At 39.8% G+C, this 17,079-nt stretch overlaps 1 protein-coding gene across 2 annotated transcripts; it reads left to right on the top strand.

Moving 5' to 3' along the window:
- Positions 1–414: 414 nt before the first annotated feature.
- On the top strand, positions 415–16,322 carry ccm2l (CCM2 like scaffold protein). 2 transcript variants are annotated; one of them, XM_042409591.1, is made up of 11 exons: positions 415–673; positions 3,408–3,575; positions 3,659–3,742; positions 4,610–4,793; positions 6,390–7,036; positions 8,577–8,706; positions 9,897–9,960; positions 10,745–10,901; positions 12,753–12,891; positions 14,737–14,884; positions 15,831–16,322. In XM_042409591.1, exons 1-11 carry the CDS (start codon positions 644–646, stop codon positions 15,961–15,963), a joined length of 1,884 nt encoding a protein of 627 aa, XP_042265525.1. In that variant the 5' UTR covers positions 415–643; the 3' UTR covers positions 15,964–16,322. The 2 variants fall into 2 exon arrangements, with proteins under 2 accessions (XP_042265525.1, XP_042265524.1); XM_042409590.1 differs by having other exon boundaries at positions 15,828–16,322.
- Positions 16,323–17,079: the final 757 nt, after the last annotated feature.

The raw sequence follows: 17,079 nt of genomic DNA, 5'->3' as shown, positions 1-17,079 counted from the left end.
CAAATCTGTTCTAATTTAGACAGAAAATTTGTGTTTCTGACCAATTTTAATCCTGCATAGAAAATCATCAATTGGCAAAACACCTATTTGAATCAGTGAACAAATTGCAAATAACTAAATGGACGGACAGTTATGTAAGGGGCAGGTTTTATTAAAGGTTAATTGTGTGTGTGTGTGTGTGTGTGTGTGTGTGTGTGTGTGTGTGTGTGTGTGTGTGTGTGTGTGTGTGTGTGCAGTCAAATCAAATTTTATTATTATTTTTTGTGTTATCAGTGCAGAGAGAATGGGCCTTATCAGCCTTTGGTGGAGTTTCCTCTCGGACAGGAAGTGGGCTTCCTCTGCTTCCTGTTCTGTCCTCCTTTGTGTGTGTGTGTGTGTGTGTGTGTGTGTGTGTGTGTGTGTGTAGCCCCCTGAGAGGACTCAAAAGAACAATCAGTGTAGAAAGAGAAAGAACAAGCTGAGATGCAGAGGCTAAAATAACTCGAACAGGGAAAGACAGACACAGAAGGAGCGATGGAAAAAACAACTGAGAGACAGATGCAGCAGCAACAAAAGACAAACTGAAAAAAATACAGTCAGGAAAAGTGTGAACAGGACTCAGCTGACCCAGTAAAGGACCAGGACAGAGGTGGACTGAATCACGATGGACTATGAACCCAAGAAATCCAAGAAGGTACGGTAGCTTCAGTTCTGTCTCTGACTTTCATTTAATCTCATTCAAGTTATAATTTGGATGAGGAAGATTTGTTTCTGAAGTTTCTCCAGAGCTTCTTTTGTCACATTTCATCATCTAACTGGAACATAGTACTCCATTATTTTTGTGTCAAAGAAGTGTTGTCTCAGTTCCTAATGACAAACCAACAAGCTTGATTACAGACACACAGTTGGTGACGAACTCAAGCCTTCAGGCCCAGGTCACACCAGCATTTAAAAAATTTGGATACAAAAAAATTTGGAGCAAAATCAAGTAATTTCAACGGAATTGCTGTGAAGTGAAGTGAATACATGTAAATCTTTCCAATCAAGTTCAAATTTGTTAAACTCTGACAACCATTAGCAAACCATGTTGACAGTGCTGACCTTTGTGGTATTGGGGAATGGAGAAGTCCAAAATGGAGAAAGATATTGCATTAAATTTGAATAAACTGTATAAGCCAATTTAATGAGTTTATAACTGACAGTTAGCAAACTAGCTAGCTCTTCAAAATTCTTTATTGAATGAAATGTTGTATAATCCAGACAACACAATGCCTACATACATTGTATAAACAGCATAGCAGAGAGAACAACATCTGCTAGTAGAAACTACGGCAATATGAAACTTTTTATGGTTATGTTTACACAATAATTGGCTAAGGCTAGGGAAAGATTATGGTTATGGTTATTATGACGATCTCTCACTAACCCTAATCAAAGTGCTTTTGTTGCTTAAACCTAACCACACACAGGACTCAGGGTGCCAACACCAATCTTTGGTGTTAAGAGTCCTGCGTCTTGTGCAAACTTCAGAGCGCTATATGAATGTAACACTTCATAAATTTAAAAAAAACAAACATATCCCACATTATCATAATCCAGGCAGCAATTACATTTGCTAACACAACATGATTGGTGAAACAATTTCTGAACATACTTTCTAGGAGACAGGGTTGGACCAATGCCAGCCAAAAACTGTAAGTCGATTTATAGTAACTTAAATGATGTGATTCTTTAAAAACATGATCTCTGTAATAATGGGCATCTTCTAGACAGCTGTCTGTCTGTCTTCTAAAGCTCAAAAGAAAACTGTATTAAAAATTGAGAAATATCTCTTAAAGTTTTGGAAAATGTGACACCGAGCAAAAAACCCCTCTAACTAACTCCATCACCTTGGTCTGACCTGTGCAGGTTGTTACATTAACCACATTCATTACTAAACCCAATTATTTCTTCTTTCTGTCTCCTCAAAGAAACTCTAGAACAAGAGGAAGAACAAAACTCATTATAACCATCCTCGGTCTTTGTCCTTACGATTAAATTCAGCTGACAGCAGAGATGTTCATCAAAAATCTGCCTCATTCTGATATGTAGAGATCTTTCCTTGTTATTATTCAGAAAGAAACACAAGAGAGGTTTCTGACTCTAAAACAAGCTGATTTTCTCTCTCTATTCTGTGTGTGTGTGTGTGTGTATGTGTTATGTCCATTCGTCTTGTGCCTTCAAGCCACAGTATATTAATGTGTGTTTGTGTGTGTGGGTGTCAGTGGGTGTCTAACAGTGTGTGCTGTGTTATAAGTGAGTCTCAGCAGGGAGCTGTCAAAGATCACTACTCACCTGTCAATCACAGCTGGGACAGCTAAGGGGAGATGTACTACATTAACACACATGCACACACACACACACACACACACACACACACTGAGGCATGTATGAACACACAAATGAACCTTCTTACATGAAATCCTTGTTCAAATTCAAAACCCAAAACAACCCACCAGTGACCAGAGACTGCTGTGTTAATTACAGCCAGAATACTAAATTGTTGGACAAAATAAACAACATACTGATGATAACTTATTAGTTGAGCTAATAATGTAGTTTGTCCTAAAGGATGGCACTACAGCTATTGGGTCACTAAAATCAAAAGGATTTTTTTGTGTAAAGTTTGGCCTGATGGTGGTGCAAGAGGAAAGATCATGGGATCACAAAAATTATTTGGATTCCTCCTCTTGGGACCATGAATATACACAGCTAGAGTTCCAAAACATGAGGTGAAAGTATGTAAAAATGCTACCTGCAAGACAAAAACCAGGGCTTCAGCCTGCTCTGAAGACTCTGTTTGCAAAGTAACCTCTACTTCCTCATTGAGATGACATCACATCGTTTGCTCATGCCCACAAACGGCCTTCTGTTCCGTAGCCTTTGTTACTAAGGCTGTTGCTATGGTTGTTCCATATTTTGGATCAGATTCTCAAATGTCTTTGAGAAGATGCCATTTCAAGTAAAGAATGAGAAAAATAAGTGAAAACCTACTACTTTTGTTTGTTTACATAGCTTCCAGAGCTGGTGGAAGTCTGCCAGGGGACTTTTTCCAAGAGCAGGCCAATCAGAACAGAGTGGACTCATTGGAATGAGGACATTAAAGAGACAGGAGCTAAAACAGGCTGTTTCAGACAGAGGCTGAACTGAGGGGCTGCATAAATGGCCAATATAAGACAAATAAGGAGTTTTTTGAACTGTGAATCATACAAAGATATTCCAGTACTCCCATAACAAAAATATAGACCTGGAAATGCGCATGATATGTCCCCTGCAAGATATCTTGCTCTTAACCAAAGTGCTGTTTATTTTTTAAATAATTCCTCTTATCAGTCATGTATCTCTCTCTCTCTCTCTCTCTTTCTCTCATCCTTTCTCTCCCTCCCCAGGGTTTTGTCTCTCCCATTAAGCGGCTGGTCTGGTCCAAATCTGGTCGCAGGCAGGCGGACCGAGCCAGTGTTTACCGCCGCCCGCTGCACACTGTCCCCCTCTACCCCCCTGACTACCTCATCCACCCTGAAAGACTCATCTTCGACTATGTGGAGAAGGAGGTTAAGGTAGAACTCAGAGTATAGGAGAGTCTCAATTGACTTCATAACCACATGATCCAGTTGCTTGAACTTTGACTCTTTCTTGTTAGTTCCTTGGCCACCTAACCTGGGTGTCAGTTTCCCTGAACCCCTCCAGCCGAGACGAGCTGCTACAACTACTAGACACAGCCAGGGTTAGTAATCAATAACCTCACTATAACTAATCACCACTGATTTTGGTAACTCATAATTTATCTATAATAAATCTCCAATGAGGTAAGAAATCTATAAGGTGGATGTTGATAATCAGTAACGTTCTTGTTGTCTCTTCACGTCAGCCAGGAGTGTAACAGCCAGCTAGTAACAGCCAGGGTTAGTAATCAATAATGAACCTATGACTAATCACAGTCTCAGTACTCAGTCTATTAACAATCACTGTTGTAGTTAGTGATAAATAACATCTATAATTAATCATTGTTGTGGTCAGTAATCAATAATCAATCTATAACTAATCACAACCAGAGTTAGCAATCCGATAACTTGTTTAATCCTAATCACTGAGTTCAGTAAATTAGTCTATAAACAATCACTTTTGTAGCTAGTGATGAATAACATCTATATCTAAATGTTGTTGGTGATCAATAACCAATCTATAACTAGTCAGGGTTGGGGTTATTCATCAATAACTACTCATTGCTGAGGTTAGTAATCAATAACTAATTATTCTTTGTGATATTCATCAACTCATCTATAACTAACTACCTAATCGCTGCTGGGATTGTTCATCAACTGTCTTTATATAATTGATTTCAGCCAAGATCAGGAATCAATAACTATACTCTTGGGTTTAGTGGTCAATAAGCAGTAACTGGGTTGATCAAACAATTATTTATATATTACTAATTTCAGCATTCAAATGATCATATCAGAACACTATAACTAATCACTGTTGGGGATAGTAATCAATTGCGGTCTGTGATTGTTCATCTGTCTGTAATTCAACACTATCTGACTCATTAATCAATAATCTATAATCAGTTTACCTGTGTGTTTGTCAGTAGCAGTTGAAGGTGTTGCCACTGAAGACCAGCGTGGATCAGGACTGTATTCTGAGTCTGTCCGCTCGTTGTCTGCTGCTGACGTGGAGAGACAACGAGAAGCTGCTGATGAGGATCCCAACGCATGAGATCGCTGCTGCCTCCTACCTGAGAGACGATGCACTGCACCTGCTGGTCCTCAAGACAGGTGAGAACACACCTGTGGATCAGGCACTGTCAGTCAATGAATGACTGAGGAAGAACAATGTGTTTTTTTAATGATGCTTTCCTTCTCAATTGACAAAAAGAGAATACTAGGGACTCTCGAGGGATGGCTAAAACATGCAAGATGAAGATAACAATGGTCAACGTAGGTAGACCATTTGGAGTCGGGACCATCCAAATAAGGGGTGCAAGGTGCTGCCTTCACGTGATGGAAACACGGCCCAGTTACTGAGCAGTGCACACTTGGGCTAACATTAGCTATTTTAGCTAAATGATGCTAACATGGCAGGTATCATTATCAAGTAACATTAAATTTACCAAAATATTGCTACAATAGTCCAATTGATTGCCACATTGGTAGAGCAGCAGGTGAGCAAACTGTCAATCACAGCTGTCAATCAACACCCACCCATCAAAGCTGCTAAAAGTCTTCAAATCTTACACATGTAAGTGTGCTGGTGGTCATTTTGGAAATTATTGCTCCATTAATAAGATTTGAAGACTTATACTAGCTTTGATGTCTGCCATGTTGGCATTGATTGACAGCTGTGATTGACAGTTGGCTCACTTGTTGCTCTTCCTGGCTCTGGGACTCGAACTGAGTTGGACTGTTGTCACAATATTTTGGTAACATTAATGCTACTTGATTACCATACCTGATTATCACACCCAGAGCCGGGAAGAGCAGCAGGTGAGCCAACTGTCAATCACAGCTGTCAATCAACACTCACCCATCAAAGCTGCTATAAGTCTTCAAATCTTATTAATGGAGCAATAATTTCCAAAATGACCACCAGCACACATATGTAAGTGTGCTGGTGATCATTTATACGACTTATACTAGCTTTGATGTCTGCCATGTTGGCGTTGATTGACAGTCGGCTCACCTGCTGCTCTTCCCGGCTCCAGGACTCGAATTGAGTGGGACTGTTGTCGCAATATTTTGGTAACATTAATGCTACTTGATTACCATACCTGCCCTGTTTGTACAGTTTAACTAAAATAGCAAATGTTAGCCCATGTGTGCACTGCTCAGTGTTCCCAGTAAGCTAGCACTAGCTTCAGTCCAAGGCCTGTTTCCAGATCATGAAAATCAACTCCCCGCACTTCTTATTTGAAAGGTTCTGGCTTCAAATGGAAAAGATGGCACCATCAGCTGCAACTCTGGGCTTCTGTGGGTGACATCACATCTCGCTACATCCATCTTTATATACAGTCTATGGGGTGTACCTGTATTAATATTCATGGAAAGTGTGGGGTAATTTAGTATCTCTGAGGGACATGGCTACCAGTCTTTACAGTGTTTGTGACTTGGTGGTTGCCATGCATGTCTTTTCTCATCATGTTCATAAAAAAACCTAATTCAGTGTTATATTTCTCTCAAAACAAAATGTGGTAAATGATGTGTTATGTTGTATATACTGATTGACCAAATAGGGCATAACTACAGGTAGAGAAAAATCAAACTGATGAATGTTTTTTTCTTTTTTTGTTCATGTGGCAGTGAAAGTTGGGAGAATGGACCATTTCTACTGTTGAATATGACAAGTGAACATTTTTTTTAACCCTCATCCCACAGGTCTGAACGTGGACACTGTGGTTGCTGGGGACGACAGCCTGGACAGGAAAAAGCCAACTGGAATCGATGGCAGACGTCAAACCATGAGCTGTAACGCTGACCCACGACCTGCAGGGGGGACGATGGAACGACGACACACCATCTGTGGAGTCGACTGGAGGCCTTCACTGTCCAGGAGTAACCATGACAAAAACCAGAATGTGGAGAGAGGAGGAGGAGGAGGAGGAGGAGGAGGAGGGGGAGGGGGAGAGAGAGGGGGAGGAGGGAGTTTAGAGAGGAAGAGAGTGGGAGGGAGCTGGGAGAGGAGACAGCCAACACGTAAACCAGGAGGGAGCTGGGAGAACCGCAGGGCAAGGCCCATGAGCGGGAGTTGGGGTGTGGGTGTAGGAGGGGGAGGGAGCTGGGAGAGGAGGCATGGAGGAGGGGGAGGAGGTGGTGGAGGAGGAGGGAGCTGGGAGAGGAGAGGAGGAGGTGGTGGAGGAGGTGGCGGTGGGGGAGGAAGCTGGGAGCGACGGCAGGCCTGCACGGGGAGCTGGGAGCGGGGGAAGAGCTACGGCAGCTGGGAGAGGAGGAACCACAACCCGCTGGAGCCGACACCTTGCCCCGACGCCTACTGTAACCTGGTCATCCTGGCTGTGGAGAACAGGGTGGGTCACCTGATCTGCTCCGAGAAGATACTTCACAAACTACTTACTCAACCTCTTTATTCTCAAACAAACAAATTTTTGATTTTGTATAAAATATCACAGTATACTGCTGAATGTTTCATAGGTTTGATTGCTTGGGTAATTCTGAAATTCTGGGCATATTCTGGCCCTGTTGTTATGAGAGACATGTCTGAACTAACCATGACCCTTCGGCTCACTCAAGACTGAAAAAAACAGAAATATTGAATAATTAGTGATATTAGATTTTTTTTGTTTTTTTTTAATTACCATCCATGTCTAACCAAGTAAATAACACAAGATACTGTTGAGAAAGGCTGGATACCGTGGCAGAATTTTTTGTTATTTACCACGAAAGTCAATGGGATTTTAAATGAGGTTTTCTTACCTCTGGAACAGAAGCATTCCTCCTTTGTGGAGAAACTTTCATATAAAAGTGGATGGTGTAACACAGCTAACAGGCTAGGATAGCTTCCTCCTTGTTCCCTCAGAGGTCAGTACTGTCTAGACAGTTTGTCCAATAGGTCAGCAACACAGATGATACATGTCAAAGTTCACCTAGACTGACGTAAGTGTGGCAATTCGATTAAAATGAAGTTCCTCTAAAATTTCAGCTGCGTCTTTAGCATTAACCTCAAAATACAGTAGACAGGAATTTGGTCTTTTGTTGTTTGTTTGTTGGTTTTGGACAAGCAGAAATTTTACACTGTTGGTGGTGTTAGGCTATATGAAAAATCAATGAATTCAAATTTTAAATTTTATAGAAATAGGCCTACCAATAGTGGTTGAAATACAGTATTTAACTATGGACTAGGGGACCGAACAAAATCACACACCAACAGTTAGTGTATGTGCGTAGAGTTGATAACTTGTAAATATCAGTGTGGACATTCAGTCAAGTCTGATATTCAAGACTCAAGAAACAACGAGATGCAAGGAAATAGAAATAGAACATTGTAATGAGTTTTTCCACAAGGGTTCAATAATGCTGCTCATGTTGGAGAAGTGGAAAGTAGGGCAATACTGTTCATGATCATTCACACACACACATACACATTCATAACATTCATACTGAGACTGTTTTGTTGCATAACCTGAAACATTACATCACAGCTGCAGCAGAGTGGCCGTGTCATTGGATTTGTGTGTGTGTGTGTGTGGTGATAAGGTATCCTCGGTCATTGTTAACCTCATCCCCGGAGCAATAATTTGTTTGGATTGGCTGCATTAGTGTGTCATTGTTCAGTCAGTTGGCTTAGATAAAACTCACAGACTCCAGTTGAGTTTCATTGCAAAAACAGATTGCGGTCTTGGCTCAGGGTGGTTTCTGGTTCAAATCCTACAACTTATTACTGTGCATGTGCCGTTGAGTAAGGCACTAATACAGATAACTGTAACAGTCGAAGCTGTTCAGAACGATCAGCAAAAGGGAAAATCTGAGGGGAAATTTGGTTTTCAGAGATCAGGGTTATATTGATGTGACAATTAATTCACTGTAATAATGATTTCTGTGTGTGTTTAGGATGCTGCAGAGGAGTACTGTTCCCTGATCTGTCAGATGTTCCAGGTCATTTACGGTCATCAGACCATCGAGTGTGTTGACAGGGCAGGGTTCCACTACACCATGCCAGACCGATACTGGCTGCAGAGGAGTAAGTGACACATAGACTTTCCATATGTCAAAAATAAAACAAAAACAATGTAATTTGAAGACACTTTAAAAGTAAGTTTTATTTTTTATTTTTCGTGTATGATGATGAATTGTAAATCTAGTGAAATCACAGAAAGTCTTTGTTACACAGTCATTTTTCAGATAACACTAGCTTAAAGATACTGATGTTTGTTAACTCTTTAACATCCACCGGGTCGCCGGCGACCCGCTTAAGCCAGTTGTAAGCGGTAACATCACACAGTAATGAGTCAAAGCAGTTGGCACTATTTGGCCAATTGGAGATGATTAGAGAGGTTCTGGGACGCCAGTGACACCACAAACTAAAAACTCCCTATAAGGTTAGTCCTAGAGGTCTGGAATTTTATACAGGTTGAAAAGATGTAGAAGGTATATGGTGTTCTGGGTAGTTCTGGCATAAAGCATGTCCTAATTATGTTATTCAAATATGACTCATTATAGACAAGGACCAAAAACACTTTTTCAAGCCTTATTTGAACTGATGTAGTTTTGTTTGTGTTTTAGCCACATGCTAAACAAACACATTTCCAGAAACTAGAAGATGCCATTTGTCAAATGAAGGCTAATACATGCATCATGGCCTTACAGTTCTTCTGTTATAAGCTTTTCCATTTGGGTGTGCCAAATAGGCAAAAATTCTATAAAAAGGGTGGATGTTAAGTGCAGCCTTAACAAGGGAACACCCATCAGAACAACCATACCTTTGTTTTTGTGGAGTATTCTGATGTGTTGCAATGACTCATGTCAACATGTTACAGGATACACCACTGTCCTTTTGCCCAGCATTGACGCATGTCAAAGCTCCAGAATAACCGAGAAGTTTACAGATCCTGTTTCTGCTCCCCAGTGGATGAACCCTTTAAATTTTTATGACACCGTGACCTTTCCTCCAGCATCACCCTCAGGAAAAACCTTTTTTTTTTATCTGTAGCTACTACTACGACTACTGCTATAGCTCTAGGAATAACTAAATTATCAATATTGTATGTTGTTTATTCTGTCCAACACTTTTTGAATTGTGAGTCGTAATGAATACTGCAGAGACTATAAACATAGACAAACCTCTTGGTCTCTGTTTGATAGTAGATTGTGTGAATACTATAACTTTTAAATGTACTTAATGTCTCTCTGTCTCTGTTTGTCTCTGTGCAGGTGACAGCTGTCTGTCTGACATGTCCTACAGTTATGATCCAGAGTTTAGCTGCTGCAGCTCATAGTGAGTCACATTTTACCCCAGCTGAAACTCTCCAGATAAATACGGTGTTTTATCTATTTACAACTTTTCCTTAATATTTAGGAAAAAGTTTTCTAACAGATTCTGAGCTAACAGCTTAGACAGCTTTTACTATGTTAAATATTCTCCTCACCAGCTCTTCCTCAATGAGTTTTGGCCATGATAGCGATAACAGAAAGCATTTTCAGCACTGCGGCAGAGATTAAATTTTGACTTCCCAAATAATGACCCACTTCTTATACAGTTTACATAGAGTATCAAAAAAAGAGGGAGAGATCCTAAGACAACAAACACACAAATTAAAAGCAAAAAAACAAGCTCAACCTCATTCTCTTAATATCTTGTGAGCCTGATGTAGATAAAACATAAATGAGCATCAGAATCAAGTACACTCCTCTATCCTCACATCTGAAACATGAACATTTTGATCAGATCACAAAGTTCTTGGTCTTCTTATCAGTCTATGCAGATTCTGGGCTCATTATTACCATCGAACCCTCTAAATATTACCAATTTAAAGTCTGGGATTTATTTACTCACAGCTTGTAATATGGTTGTGATTTGGGTTAATTTATTCTTTCTATACCTTTTATATCCTTGTAGCCGGTACAGTAAATAACAGCTGATTGACAGCTACGGTTGGTGAACAGCAACTGCATACTAGCCCAACAAATCTATCCATCTGTTTGTCATTGGTCTGTCTATGTTAGTGGATAGTTATATTCTGTTGATGTAATAGTTGAGTTTGTCTCTAACTCTCTCTCAGTGATGGTTCCCAGGATGCCTTTGAGCTCTACTACAGTGAGACATACAGTGAGAGTTCGTCTCTGTCCCTGCGGGACTCCCATCGCAGTCTGGCTTCAGTCAGTGATGGAGGAGACAGCAACCCCGCCCTGATGCTGATGCAGGAGTACATGATCACTGTGAGTGTGTATTGTGGGTGTGTGTGTGAATGTGGGTTCCACACTTTCAATATTTGGCTGGTTGAGGCCATGTGATTGTGTGATTGCAGTCCAAAACAGGAAATTATTACAAATATTTGTAATAACGGCAACATTTTACATTTATATACTGTATGTAATATAAAGTGATTTAATGAAACATCTATTCATAATTAAATGTATATTGTATTCCCATAGAAAAAGCAGTTTCGATTCATAATCCCCATGGTTTGTTAGCTGGCGAGCGAGCTGGCTCTTTCATGCTGTGCTCTGCTGGCGGGGCTGCATCACTGCGGATGATGAAACACGATCAATAAGATGATCAGAAAGGCTGGCTCAGTTATTGGCCTTACCCCAAACTCACTTAAGGTCACTGCAGAAAAAAAGAACAATGGCCAAACTAAAAACAGTTCTGTATTTTGAAGGCCATCCATCCATTACACAGTGTTTATAACGGATTCAGAAGCTCATTCAGTGAGCGACTAGTGATGCCTCAGTGCTCTACTGAAAGACTCGGAAGGTCTTTTTTTTTATTTTTTTTTATTTTTTAGATGTGGTCTAGATCCATAGCACCTTTCAGCTGGTTTATAGTGTTATTTATTGTTGTACTGTGTATTTGTATTCGTGTACTGTGAATGCAATGTCTATATTGTTTGTTGTCTGTCTGACAAATGACTTTCTCCATTGGGGATTAATGAAGTTTTCTAATCTAATCTAACAGCAACCAATAAATCTAACAGATGTTCCCCATAGCAACAGAGGGTGTGCGTGACAGCTTTGAACCACCAGAATACACTTTGTGCCTCATGGTTGAACTAAAATTAGTTAGCTCACAAGCTAACTATAATGTTAGAATATTATTGCCCTAATTATTGAAAGTGACATTAAAGGGTCTGTTCACAATTCTTCAAGTCTGTCTTATAACAATAGTCAGGTACCCATATGAACACTGAAACATTTCCTTGCTGCAATCATTCCTCCTGTTCTGCTGCAAATGCATTTATAATGTAAGTGATGGAGGACAAAATCCACAGTCCTCCTCCTATGCAAAAATATATTTGTCTGAACTTCTCTCTATTTTCTCTTTACTGGGCCATTAACTCCCTCTGGCATCTTGTTCTCAGGATTTTACATCATTTTATTTAATAAACATTTATTGAAAGAGGAGAAAAACAACCCTTTAGCAAACTTGTTAGCTGACAGGACAATAAGTTCACACAGTTTATTTAAAAGATGTTTTTGTGCTATAGACTCCAGTCTCATAACTATCTGCAAATCATTCCTCTTTTGTGGAGCAGTTTTTATTCTAATCAGGGCAACCATCAACCATTCTGGACTCTCTGGCTTCCCCTCCAATTAGCTATCTATTGGCCAAAAGTGCGAATTGGCTTGTCAAAGTTCACCACTGTTGAAGCAGATTTATTTCACCTCCATAAGCGAATTGAGTGACCGCTGTGATTGCATAGGAATTAATCAAGTTTGCCAAAAAATGTAGCAGAGTGACTAGGCCTTAACTGTAGCTTGCAGCTTTGGCAGCTTGCAGCTACCTTTCTCTGTTGCTGGTTCGTTAATTCTCACAGACCTAAATGGATGTAATGTTATTTGTCAACTAACTAAAATCATTTATTCTTTTTTTTTTTAGCTTTGTTGTTAGTTGTACCAGTTGAGCAGACTGCAGGCAGGAAGAATCACTTAGCAGCATGGTGACTGCATCAAAACAAATGAAGAAAAACTATTGTCTGTATGTTTGGATGCTCTTCTGACTCTCTCTCTCTCTCTCTCTGCATGTGCGTATGTGTGTGCATGTGCGTGTGTGTGTGTCTGTGTGTGTAGCTGCGTAATAAACTGAGTCCGGTGGAGTTGCAGCAGTTTGCTGTGTTGCTGAGAGAATATAGACTGGGATCAAACATCGACCATTTCTGCTCCGAGCTGCTGCAGCTGTACGGAGACAACCGCAAGTTCCTGCTGCTGGGTGAGAGACACAGAGACAGACAGAGCGAGAGAGAGAAACACACACACACACAAACACACACAAAGCTCATTAACTGAAACTCTGCGGCAAACCACAACCTACTATTTATACAGTTTCATGGTAGTACTGCAGAGGAAGGAGACGAGTGTTAGCTGTGTGCTGTATCTTACGCTCTGTGTGTGCGTGTATGTACATGAGTATACTGTATGTGTGAGTGTATTTAGCATGTGTGTGTTTACCGCAACAAATTCCACCCCAACCCACTTCCACTGAGGAAACCACAACTTCCTGTAAAGAGAGAGAGAGAGAGAGAGAGTTGACCTGTTAATGCTCAGTGTGTCGGTGTATAATCATCATTATGAAACGTTTGCTGTGAAGGAGGACATCAGACAATAAACAGTGCAGACGTTTTCAGTCCTGCCTCTTAAAAGTGAAGCACACAAACCGAATTTAAACCCCAGTGTTCCTACTAGTTCCCTTAAAATTTGCAGCGTTCACACGGTGTTTCCTCAAGTAGCATCACAGTTGGGTGACGCATCTGTCACGTCAGCCAGTGAAACCCATAGCTGCACCAATACAGTAAACAGAAAATTCAAGATCAAATCAAGTTGTTGTGCATCATCTATCATACATTTCTCAGTAGAGAAAGAAAGACAGTTTAAATAAAGATAGTTTAAGGTCATACACTCTGCCCTGGGTCCTCCAAGCCTCTCCCAGTATGGTGCCTCAAGGGACCAATACAGTGAAAATGACGAGGGTGGACCCATGTGGCCAAAGTCAAGTTTAGGCTACTTTTCAGCATCTTTTCAGAGGCCTTAATGTGATATCATTTTCACCACAATGGCAGTCAAATAGTGGCCCATGAGACAGATCTGGTCCTCCAACAAAAATATTTGGCTCCCTAACAAAAGCTGAAGTTTTCCTTGTTATAGATTATATAAAATCTTTTACATCACTCTTCATTAATCCACACAGTAGTATGTGTTGTAGTATTTGTAACATCTTAAAAACTGCATAACTCAGCTACATAACATAATTTGGAATGAAGTAAATGAAGCGGGCCACTGTTTATTGTATGTGGATAAGATATCAATTAAATTTCTAGTTAGCCCCCCAATAAACAGTGCTGAAAAAACTGGCCCATGGTTGAACTTACTTGGTGTACACCTTCTTAGCCTAGCTTGTTAACATGCTAACATTTAATATTTAGGACTAAAAACAAAGTACAGCTGAGATTAATGGAAAGGTATTGGACGAATTAAAACTTTGACCTGATGGTGGCACTAGACAAAAACAATTTATCCAGAAGAGGACATGAATATGTGTACAAATCTCATGGCAATCAATTCAATAATTGTTGTCTCATGCTGTTTCAACCTCATGGTGGTGCCAGAGGTCAGGGCAAAGTCATGTTTTTATTTTTGTCTTCAGGGAACTGTGAATGTCTGCAGAGGATACCATGGCAACGCATTCAATAGTTCTTTAGATATTTCATTTTGGATGAAAGTGGTGGATCGACCAACAGACATGACTTTTAACAAACACAGAAGAATGGTTAGACCATAAATTCACTGGAAGAACATTGGATTCTGTCAACAAACTGCAAAATTATGTAACTTTTTTTTTGTAACTATTAACCAATTTGGTTTTGGGTACTTGGGTACTAATGTACAAGTAGGTTCAGGGAAATAACTGTAAGAAAACTGGTAGCCCTTTATTTCTTCTTGTATTAAAATTACAAATGTTTTGCCTGTTGAAGATGATAATGAAGATGGCATCAAAAAAAAGACAACAAAAGTAATTTTAATTAACAAAAGTGTTTACCTTGTGTCCTGTCTTTCCCAGGCATGCGTTCGTTCATCCCAGACAAGGACGTTGGGGTGTTTGAGAGTTTCTTGGAGAGTATTGGGATCCGGGAGGGTGGAATTTTAACCGACAGCTTTGGACGCATCAAACGCAGCATGAGCAACACTTCGGCCACAGCAATGAGAGGGTACGTAGGTCAAGAGGAGGTGTACAATGTCCTTTGTCATTGCAGGGGGCTCATGAGGTAAAGCGGGTCGTCCACTAATCAGAAGGTCGGTGGTTCGATCCCCGACTCCTCCTGTCCGCATGTCGAATTGTCCTTGGGCAAGATACTGAACCCCAAATTGCTCCTGATGGTTGTGCCAGCACCCTGCGTGGTAGCTTGCCACCATTAGTGTAATGTATGAGTGTGTGTGTTAATGGGTGAGTGAACAGCATGAAACACATTGTAAAGCACTTTAGATTAAAGCGCTATATAAATGCAGCCATTTATCATTTCTGATCAAAGCTTGGTTGGTGAGTAAGTTCTGATTGGCCTTTGAAGTTTCATGTTGGTTCTTGTCAGGATAACAGGTTTTGCTCATATTATCACATCTCACTGATACAGTTCAGGTATTTTATTATTGTGGTCAATAAGAAAACCTTATTTTGGGGGGTTGAGATCATGCTTATGAAAGAAATTGTAGAGTTAGGGTGGGTTTTGATCATTGTTCCCTTTACTTTGATGCAACCAGCCCAGGTTTAGTCCACTTTTAGTATACAAAAAGACATTTCCTTTCTTAGAAAATAAGTGTGAATTAAAATGAAATCTGACTCATTCTCAGCAGGACATTTGAAAGCAGCTAATTAGCCTTTTACCAGGCAATCCATCTTTGTGCACAAGCCTGAAAATAATGTACCCAAAATAAGATGGTTACTGTTCTTCAATCTTTTTGATTACAGTCATAACCCTGGTCTTATTTAAAAGGTAAATCTTTAAATTTTACAACAAAAAAGTCTGAGTATAACTGATCCTGGAAATAATGCCACCAAGGTTAAAGTGTCCCATGGGTGGGGCAGTGTTGCTTAACAGGTTAAGGAGAAAGTAAGAGAGATTACATAGCATTTAGACAAACTGCTTGTTTTCCCAGCAGGTACGACAGCTGCTCTCTGGCCTCAGGATCCCAGGAATTCAACCGACGGATCACTGACATCACCCATGACATCCAGGCGCTCGGCTTCCAGGACACACACGGAGACATTGAGGAGGAAGACTACTACCTCTGATGGAGGGATGGAAGAAGAGAAAGAATTTCAGTTCTGGTTTAACTCCTACTGCCAATCAGTGTCTGAACTCTGAAGCTGCCCGAGTGTCCATGTGCGAGAGCATTGTTCATAGATAGATCATTTTCTATTAATTACTAGACACATTACCTGTAAATATTAATTGTATATATTGACTGGAGCAGCCCTTTTAATATTGATGGGCAACAGGTGAATAGTATAACACAATCATAAAATGTTATTTTTGAGACCAAAGACCAAACATCATCAACTCAACTCATTAAATCAGAATAATTTCTTCCTCAGTGTATCATACTTTAAAAAAAAATATTCAACAATGCAACTACTGTTTGTTAAACTGCTGTTTTTTCATTAACATTTTTGCATTTTTTGACATTCCACTGGCACATTTTATTTTCATTTATTTAAATATGGAAAATGTAGCCACATGTAGCAGTTAATCTAAGATATAAATGAATGAAATTTCAATCTGATCATCTCATCATTACAAAAGACATTTTCAGTTGAAACTGTACAGTTATTACTATATTTCAGTTTTTAATGTGTAATCACTGATACTGAAGATTCAGCAGTTCTGAAAAAAGGTTGTGAGTATGTAAATTATATATTTATATGTTTTACATTTAATAAATCGGCAAGAAAAACCTAAATGAAACAGATGATGATGTTGTCAAGGGGAAATTTGTCTTGCAGAAAGGTAAAACATTGAATGCAGACAGACTAATATATATAAAACCTACAAAAAACATTTGAAAATACATTCAACTGTGTACATCAAGTGACAACATAAAACCTTGAGTCTGTCATCACCACCCAGCAGTGACATGGGGAACTCATTAGGAGCGGAGGCATGTAACTGTTTATTCAGCTTTGAATTAAGTCTACTGTATGTTGTGATTCAATTTGCATTAATTTGTTAAGAGAGAGAAATAATTTACAAGGCCGCTGTAGAATGAGATTTTCTGGAGGGACTGTAATACCTGTCACCACCACATGGAGGCAACTGAGGATAAAAAAAACTGCTGTACATCCATGCTGCTGAGCTTAAGGTTCAATTGTTGGGCTGACCTTACTGTTTTTACTGGTTTTAAAAGCTTT

The sequence above is a fragment of the Thunnus maccoyii genome, chromosome 4 (assembly GCF_910596095.1).
Source record: "Thunnus maccoyii chromosome 4, fThuMac1.1, whole genome shotgun sequence".
Lineage (NCBI taxonomy): Eukaryota > Metazoa > Chordata > Actinopteri > Scombriformes > Scombridae > Thunnus > Thunnus maccoyii.
Note: the sequence above shows the minus strand (reverse complement) of the source record. Positions and strands in the feature narration are given on the sequence as shown.

What these genes read in the sequence shown, in the direction of transcription:
- ccm2l (XM_042409590.1), top strand. Translation starts at nt 644, where the DNA reads ATGGACTATGAACCCAAGAAATCCAAGAAG. An exon ending in AACCCAAGAAATCCAAGAAG is followed by an intron (nt 674 to 3,407) that starts GTACGGTAGCTT and finishes CTCCCTCCCCAG; the next exon opens with GGTTTTGTCTCTCCCATTAA. An exon ending in TCCTGGCTGTGGAGAACAGG is followed by an intron (nt 7,037 to 8,576) that starts GTGGGTCACCTG and finishes GTGTGTGTTTAG; the next exon opens with GATGCTGCAGAGGAGTACTG.